Here is a 9,421-nt window from a genome sequence, read left to right as displayed (position 1 = left end):
ATCGCTGAAAAACAGAGCAGAGGGGGGCCCTAGCCGTGACGCTGCAGACAGTGATTTCTTGCGGCCGAGGCTTCGCTTTGCTTTATTTTTTCTCTCCTCCCGCCGGCTCCCCCCGTCCCCGCACTCCCTCCATCCCTAATGACGTCGCCGCCGTTCACACGCCACGCAGCGAGGCAGCGCCGTTCCCGCGGCAGCCGCGGACTTTCCAAACACCTTTTTATAAGTCTGAAGTCTTCTCCCCTCCACCCGACCTGTTAAAACCACGCCTACGGAGGCCCACAATTGGTCCCGAAAGCGTCAAAGAGCCAATCAACGCGAGGCGAGCGTCCCCGCTACTCGTCGACACGTCCGCGCCGCCGCGAGCTTTATGGAGTTCAGAAGAAGCGGCGGGAGCGTCTCGTGTGCTGCTGGGAGTTCAGCTCGCCTCGCCTCGCCTCGCGCTCCCCTCACGGAAATGTGCGTGCGCACAGAACGGCCAAGGAGAGAGTGTCCGCGCGCGTGAACGTGCACGCCTCGATCGGCCGGAGCTCGGGAACTATCGTGAGGAAGAGTCCAAACTCGCGAACCGAGGAGACCCAAAAGGCGCGTGCGGAAGAATGTCGGACGTCAAGTAGAAACGCTCTGACTCGCGCGATCGCTGTGGTTTCTTTTTTCTTCTCCTTTTTTCTTCTCCTGCCTCTTGGCTTTCCGTTCACACGCCGACGCCTATGAAGACAAACTCCACCAGCGAAGATTTAATGGATGGCCTTTTCTGGTTTTCTCTTGCAGCCACTTTGTGGGAACCCGTGTAACGAATAAGGCGAACCGCGCCTGGTCCGCAGCGAAGCCAGTGGATGCTTACAGATTTGCGAAGGATTTTTTTCCGTGGAGAACTTCTTTAAAAAAACTGGATTCTGACCGGCCGAGCAGCAGCTAAAGTACAAGCCGTTCCCTTCAAGGCACAACGAATCTGCGAGCTGGCCTTGAATGAGCTTCCTGATGAGAGATCCAGTCATACAAGGATCGAGCATGGCATACCACCCGTTTTTACCTCACCGGGGTCCGGAGTTTGCCATGAGCGCCATGCTGGGCCACCAGCCTCCCTTCTTCCCGGCCCTGGCGCTGCCGCCCAGCGGCTCTCTCTCGCTGCCGGGCGCGCTGGGGAAGCCCATCATGGAGCAGCTGATGGGCGCCGCGGAGACCGGCCTGCACTTCTCGTCGCTGGGCCACCAGGCCGCCGCCGCCGCCGCGCACCTCAGGCCTCTCAAGACCCTGGAACCGGAGGAGGAGGTGGAAGACGACCCCAAAGTGCACCTCGAAGCCAAGGAGCTTTGGGAACTCTTCCACAAGTGCGGCACAGAAATGGTTATCACGAAATCAGGAAGGTAAACACGGAGTTATTGTGGGGGCAAAAAAAAAAAAAAAATTGGGCCAGTTCAGAATTGACATGTTCGTGATAGGAGTTATCAATAGACACGGAGACTGGCAGCATTGGTTTATTGATTTGAGTTTCTTTACTTTTGGGTGCCTCAGACTTTCAGGGTTTCTTTACGTTCAGCACTTATCAGCGCACAAGATTAGGCTAAGCCAGACTTAGTTGTGAATGACTTTATTATGTGGGCTATTATCTGTATATGAGCACCTAGCATGTCGATGCAATCTTTACAACGTTTAAACACAGCCCAGCCTATACTATAAATGTTGGTTTGATTTCGCCCACGGCAATAATTTAACCCAGTCATATTTTACGACTGCTTCAGGCACTGCATACACCTTGTCAGAATGGACCTATTTGAAGCCATATTCACGTTTGCTATTGCTTGGACATATTAAAGGGTTTAAAATCACGTCAGCCTTAATGTGGAGTTGACAAAAATATATATTCGGAGGACATTAAAAATTAATGTCCGTGTGAATTTAATTTAGCAGTGCATTAAATATCGTATGACTTTTGAACTGCTGTTTTGCTCGGTCGTTCTGTGAGTCTGAGAATGCTCTACAGGTAGAGGATGAGGGTTAGGCCTACTCAAGCCAAAGATTGCTATGGTTTAATGCTTTTGTCATGCAGACAAGTGGGCCATTTAGGTTAACTCGAATAGTTTAATTATATTTAATGATATCTCCCTGAACAGCAAACAGGTTAAACTGAAGATCATTCAAAACTTTCCTCTTCTTATTATTCTTTTTATTTTTTTCCCATTCGCAGGCGAATGTTTCCTCCTTTTAAAGTGAGGTGCACTGGCTTGGATAAAAAAGCCAAATATATTCTGTTGATGGATATCGTGGCGGCTGACGACTGCAGGTATAAATTTCACAACTCGCGCTGGATGGTGGCAGGCAAGGCTGACCCCGAAATGCCAAAGCGGATGTACATTCACCCCGACAGTCCGGCCACTGGCGAGCAGTGGATGTCCAAAGTCGTCAACTTTCACAAACTTAAATTGACGAACAATATCTCTGACAAGCATGGATTTGTGAGTGACTATTATTATTATTATTATTATTATTATTATTATTATTATTATTATTATTATTATTATTATTATTGGTTGTAGTATCAGTGGTGGTATACCCTTCTGCTTTATTAATTCACTTTTTTATTTCATTATCATTTTAATTCGTGTAGGAACTGGCGGCACGTTTTATACACCAAATACTTATTTTTAAATTATACATCAAATGTAGTAAAATCCCGTATATGAAATATTGTATAGTTTGACTGAATTGTATCTTTAGTGGAATGGCAAGTCACTCACGTTTCACTGTTTCACTCGAGTGGAAAAGCTTTGGTGAATGAAGCCTGCTAGGCCTCAGCTTGTTAGAGCGATGAGGAGTTGGGGGTGGGGGGCTGCTGGGATGGTCTTGCATGGTAAATCTGTCAGCTACTGTAAAAATGTAAAAAAGCAGATCTCATTTGTATTGCAGACGATTCTGAACTCCATGCACAAATACCAGCCAAGATTTCACATCGTGCGAGCCAACGACATTCTGAAACTCCCGTACAGCACGTTCAGGACTTACGTTTTCCCCGAGACCGATTTCATTGCTGTTACTGCATACCAAAACGACAAGGTAGGTGAAGACGTGCTTTATGTGTTGAGCTGTGTTTTTGCTGTTTATGACGCTGTGTTGATGGATTACAATTCACACATGAATTATTATGCATGAACAATAATAAAAGTGTTCGTATAGCTGCATATACTGTACAGCAATCTTTGATTTCCTGTGTACAGTAAGTCGTTATCTTAATTACACGAGGTCGAGTATTTGGCAAACTATCCCAGCACTGTATTGTGTGTGTGTGTGTGTGTGTGTGTGTGTGTGTGTGTGTGTGTGTGTGTGTGTGTGTGTGAGAGAGAGAGAGAGAGAGAGAGAGAGAGAGAGAGAGAGAGAGAGAGAGGAAAGATCATGGACGGGAGCATAGTTAAGAAAAAGTGATTTCGTTCATGCTGAATATGTTCATGAATATGATAGTGGCTGCAAAACAGTTTTTTGCATGTTTGTTGCATGTCAGAGCTAAATCAGATGACGTGGGTGGTGGGTGAGGGTGTGGGGGTGTTGCGAAGCTGTGAATGTTAACGTATTTTTATGAGTGGAGGAAACAGCTCTCCAGACCACCTAGGTTAGGTCACTGCGAAAAAATATAATAACCCAAAACAGGCGTGATCTTGGCCAAAACACACCTGTAGACCAACAAATCTATGATATCCACTGCGCCAACCATCGTCCAGAGAATCGTGCAGTCAGAATTTCTTCGTTTGAAAGGATGTAAGTGCGATTAGCGTCACCTTTTTCGTCAGATATCATTAGGTTCATAGGTGCCGTTCAGGGCTCATGTTTAAACGTGTAAATAAACGAAGAGCCTGTGGTCACACTGATTTGTTCAGACTAGTTCGCGTGGGTAATATATAAATATACAGGCAGGCTCCTCTAATTCATTGTTTATTCTTCGTTGTACTTTAGATAACACAGCTGAAAATCGACCACAATCCCTTTGCCAAGGGCTTTCGCGATACTGGGAATGGAAGAAGAGAAAAAAGGTGAGAACAAAGATTATATATATATATATATATATATATATATATATATATATATATATATATATATATATATGAACATGTAGACATTGTTATAAAGCTACGTATATAAGCACACACATTTACAAACAAATACAAACAATATTAACACAATAATTCTTAATTGGACGAATGCTCGTTATTCTCCTCCTAATTATTATTAGCTATTTTCCATTAGTTTGAGTTATCAGTACTTCGCTTATCAAGTGTGCTGTTGATGGCATTTAAAACATTAATACGATATCTGGAGGCACTGAGAGGAAATCTGGAACAAAACTTTCGAACTAGTTGAAGGACAGCTTCTCCTTTTTTGAAATGTACGTTGTGTTTACGTTTACTTGGATTTATTCTGATGATGTATAGAGATTTTACACGCAAAAACACCTCTTACAAAGATAAATAGCTTTAGGTAAAGCGCTTAGCTGCACTTTACACACATTAATAACTGATTAAATAGAACAACTGCGTGCTGTGAAGAGTAATGCACATGATGCTAACAGGGCATAGCAGCGCTGTGTTTTAAACGTGTGTGTCGCGATTGGGCTGCAGGAAACAGCTGGCTTTGCAATCCATACGATCATACGAGGAGCAGCAGAAGAAGGAGAACGGCACGTCCGACGACTCCTCAGGCGAGCAGGCCTCCTTCAAGTGCTTTCGCCAGGCCTCGTCTCCCGCGGTGTCCACTGTGGGCCAGCCCAACTTAAAAGGTAACCAGCGCCTTAATGTGCAGCCACCGAGCCCACCCTGATCCCCTATCCAAATAACATACCACTACAGGCTGTGTTACCTGTTACTTGCTCAGCTAACGACATGCCAAATGACTCCTAATATTTGTACACGTGGGTGTGAGTGTTTGTGTCCATGAGTGCGCGCTCGCGTGTGTGTGTGAGTTTAAGGAGAGTGGTCTAATTATTAATGTAGGCCTGTTGTAATGCAAAATAATAAGTGAAGATGGGGCCATATATATATATATATATATATATATATATATATATATATATATATATATATATATATAAAATCATATTTACATATTATTTTATCGTTCTACAAGTTTTTTTATTTATTATAAAATACACGTTATAACGTGTAATACATATGTTACATCAAATCAGTTAAGCATTTACAATTTCCCACAATCTCGCCATATATTTATGTACATTTGTGTTTGTTGTATAATATCTGTGTAATATATCTTATAGGTTAATAAATCTATAATAATATGTGGGTTAAATATAGACAGTTTCCCAAAACTTCTAGATTCTTTGAGTGTGTGTGTGTGTGTGTGTGTGTGTGTGTGTGTGTGTGTGTGTGTGTGTGTGTGTGTGTGTGTGTGTGTGTGTGTGTGTGTGTGTGTGAGAGAGAGAGAGAGAGAGAGAGAGAGAGAGAGAGCACTTTCTACTGTTCAAGCTACGTTTTGTTATAAGGTTATATGAAACAAACAATAGATGTAATCTTGGTAAGCAACCTAATGTTAATGGAACATTAAAAAATTCACGCTCACATTGACGTGACACGTTTCCTTCACCCACAACTCCCGCCACAGATTTCTGTGACAGCGAAGAGGACAGCGACGACGACGACAAAGACGGCCACGTGAAGGAAGGGCCGGACTCCAGCAAGATCTCCACCACCACCACCGACGACGCCAAGGAGCACGAGGCCGCACTTAGCAAAGGCCACCTGTTCGGCGACAGTGATTCGGCGGCGCGCCTGCGGACTGAGAAAAGCAGGGCCGACTCGCGCCAGAGCCCTGTCACGGTCATCTCCAGCACCACGCGCTCGGCGGAAGATCTCAAAAGCCCTGCACGTGAGCAGAGCAAAGCGGACGACCCCCGGCCTCTAAGCAAGGACAGCTACATGCCGCTGACCGTGCAGACGGACGGTGGCGCGCACTTAAACCAGGGTCCCTTGCACAATTTCGGATTCCCGCCGGGCCTGGCCGGCCAGCAGTTCTTCAACCACCTGGGCGGCGCCCACCCCTTCCTCCTGCATCCCGGCCAGTTCAACATGGGAGGCGCCTTTTCCAACATGGCCGCGGGGATGGGGCCGTTACTGGCGGCCGTGTCCTCCGGAGGGGTCAGCACCATGGACACGGCCAGCATGGCGTCACCGTCGCAAAGCCTGACTGGAGGCCCAGGACTACCTTTCCATTTGCAGCAACATGTCTTGGCGTCGCAGGTAAATGAGTCATTCATTTTTTTTGCTTGAGACCAGCATAAATTATTCACGTGTTGACTGTTTAGTGTATGGACAGCACAGGGCTATGACTTTGTCGTTAAGTTTGATAAGTCGAGGTGTGACTGTAGACTTGAGAACGTGTTTTAATAGTCATGATCATAAATCATGAGAACATGTTACACTCGACAGTAAAACAGATGCATAGTCCGAGCGCTGTCTATGTTTAGTCTGTTTTTAGAGGGCTATAACAATGACATGGAAGTCCTTTTGAGAACATAGCTGGCCAAAATATTTGCAAGCATAACCACAAAGAAAAAAAGGTAAAAGAATGCCTGAGAAATTGGCAATGAATGTTCTGGCCTCCAAAACACCAAAGTGCTAGTGTTTTTAGTGCGTGTATTTGAGAGCCACTGCCTTGACGTCTTGTTGGCAGTAATAAAGCTGAATGCATGAAACAGTGCTATTGTCTGTTTTAGTAGGCTGTGATTTGGCGATTTGTCCGCTTTGCTGAGTGTTTGTACAAGTTTGTATGCCATGTACGGTCGTGGTTCACTCCAATTAAAAGCCAAAACAACTCAGCAGTCAAACCAAAGGCATATAGACATTGTGCATTATTTCAGGATATCCAGCAATGGTTCAGCAAAAAAAATCAAATTTGCCCAACTTTATATACATGTATACAAATACAGCCCAGGAATATTTGGTGTCAGTTTGCTTCTCTGGTTTGGAGTGGCGCTCTGAAGCTAATGTGGTAGCGCGGATTGCCATTACTTGTTAGCTGCATTAGCCTCGCAGCTCGGTTGCAAAACTAAAGAAACGTCATGTTTTGCCTGACTGACAACCTTTCCTCTAATCTAATGTGCGTTTGGTTGGACGGTTGGTTTGCACACTGCTTTCTGGATTGTTGCTCTAAAGATCTCTCTCTCTCTCTCTCAACATCATCTTCTCCATCCAGGGCTTGGCAATGTCCCCCTTCGGAGGCCTCTTTCCCTACCCCTACACGTACATGGCAGCCGCAGCAGCCGCCTCTTCCGCGGCTTCCTCCTCAGTTCACCGTCACCCGTTCCTTAACGCCGTGCGCCCGCGTCTCCGGTACAGCCCGTACTCCCTGCCCGGCGTGCCTGACAGCACGCTGCTCACCACCGCAGTGCCGACAGTGGGGGGCGGCACCATCGACCTGAAGGCGGACGGCATGGCCTCGAGCCCCGCGTCGGCCACGCTGGACTCCACCTCGGAGGTGACCAGCCGTTCCTCCACCATGTCCTCGGGCTCTGTGTCGCTGTCGCCCAAAACGGCGCACGAGAAGGACTCGAGCAGCGAGCTGCAGAGCATCCAGCGCCTGGTCAGTGGACTCGAATCGAAGCAGGAGAGAGCGCGGAGCGTGTCTCCGTGAGGTCATCGGATCTTGTCCACGAGAGCAAGCGAGTGACCACCTCGAACACTGCATACGGATTGTGTACGACGACTCCCCTCTAGCGAAAGTGGGTTTACAATACGGACCTACATTGGAAAAACAAACAAACAAACAAAAAAGTTTGATTTTCAAATGCACTTTGGTAAACACAAAGCAAAACCATTTAGTATGTATGTCTCCCGTTTTTGTTGTTAAATTAAAACACCAACTATGAATCTTTTTCCCCTCCTTATTTGAATAGGCTACCATAGAAGTATTGAAAATGAACAGCTTGGCTGAGGATGTCAGATGAAATAAGCTGCTGCTGTCCTACGTTTCATGTCAACTTGTTGGGGTGACAATGGATTACTTTAATATGCACTCTACATAGGGTCTTAGTATATTGGATATCTCTTTATCTCATTAAGACTGCTGTGTTTGAAATGTTTAGTTCTTAACGATTTGGAAGCCTGACGTTCCTGCAGGCGGTTTGCATGTCGTAAGACCACGTCACAGCTGCCGGTTTACAGATTCTTTTGTATTATTATTTTTTTTTATTTTAGTTTATTTTGGATTACCAAATACACACCAACTAGAGAACAGGAAGCGAGACAGTGCTTGCAATATTACACAACGGGTTTTCTTCCACCTCATGGAAGTACAGTTTGAGAACATATCAACAAAAAAATTAGGTTGACAGAGTTTTTCACCATGTTGTAAGAAGTCCAAAAGTTGCCGCATTCAGTCAGCAAACACATTGATTCAACTTATTCATGCTGTAGGCTACCACGGTACAAGAACTGCATCACTGAATCCAGCATTGAGATTAATCGGGAAAAGGGAATCTAAACACGGACATGGTTCTAATGATTATAATGTAAATAGTGACATATACTGTAGCTACAAATATTTATGTAATTATTTCATATGGATATTGCGTGTAAATATAATGGAGTTTGTTTCTTCTTGGGGAGCTGTCCTTAATTTATTGTTGATATACCTGTGTAAAAAATAGTTTGTGAGGTATTAGCCTTGTTTATGACATTTTCTCATTTACGTCCCTCTGACTATGGATTGTAATGTACCCCCAAAAAAAGTATACCCGCACTGCTAGGTTTTCTAGCGGACACAATCATGTGCCATCGTTCCTTTTACTGTTGTCTGTGTTTTAAGTGCTTCTGTTCAAACGAATTAAAGGCGACAGCACATTGCACCAGTGGCGTCGAGCTGATCATAACTTCCTTTCTTCCTTTAAATGTTCTGCAAACACTCTTTCCTTGAACGTCTTTAAAGAATATTCAAAAAAGCCTGTTTTCTTTATCATCTGTGGCTTGTTTTTAATAAGGTCCGTAACTCAATTATAGAGTTTGTTTACATTTTTTAAACAGCAAAGTCGTTTTAAGAGTTTCAATAAAGATCCGAACCATGCTCTGCAATGTACCGACGGAGGTTTGGATGTTAGTTAAAAATGAGTTAGTCAAAAAAAAATAATAACAGCATCACTGTATTAAAAAGAATAATTAAGAGTGAAGCAGAACGGTGGGCTACACTCGAACCAAAACACGAGTGTTGCCTACAATTAATGACAAAGTCTATGAAGGGGTTATAATCTATGGCATAATCTGGGTATGCAGGTAAAACAAATCAACTGTCACGTTGACTGAAACATTCAGGACGTCTGGTCATATATCTGGTTTTCTGTGGCCTGGCATATCTGAAAGATCCTTCAGGACGTCTACAAAAGTCACGAAAGATTTTCAAAGGTTTTCAAGATCACCGATCATTTTAGACA

General features: G+C 44.6%; 1 protein-coding gene across 1 annotated transcript; it reads left to right on the top strand.

The window, feature by feature from the left end:
• The first annotated feature begins 280 nt into the window (after positions 1 to 280).
• On the top strand, positions 281 to 8,842 carry tbx3a (T-box transcription factor 3a). Its single transcript, XM_017681835.2, has 7 exons — positions 281 to 1,364; positions 2,186 to 2,453; positions 2,905 to 3,051; positions 3,943 to 4,019; positions 4,605 to 4,762; positions 5,602 to 6,236; positions 7,192 to 8,842. The coding sequence occupies exons 1-7, from the start codon at positions 967 to 969 to the stop codon at positions 7,627 to 7,629; spliced, it is 2,121 nt and encodes a 706-aa protein (XP_017537324.1). The 5' UTR covers positions 281 to 966; the 3' UTR covers positions 7,630 to 8,842.
• The last annotated feature ends 579 nt before the right edge of the window (positions 8,843 to 9,421 follow it).

The sequence above is a fragment of the Pygocentrus nattereri genome, chromosome 23 (genome assembly GCF_015220715.1).
Source record: "Pygocentrus nattereri isolate fPygNat1 chromosome 23, fPygNat1.pri, whole genome shotgun sequence".
NCBI classification, from domain to species: domain Eukaryota; kingdom Metazoa; phylum Chordata; class Actinopteri; order Characiformes; family Serrasalmidae; genus Pygocentrus; species Pygocentrus nattereri.
This window is presented reverse-complemented; position numbering and strand designations above follow the sequence as displayed.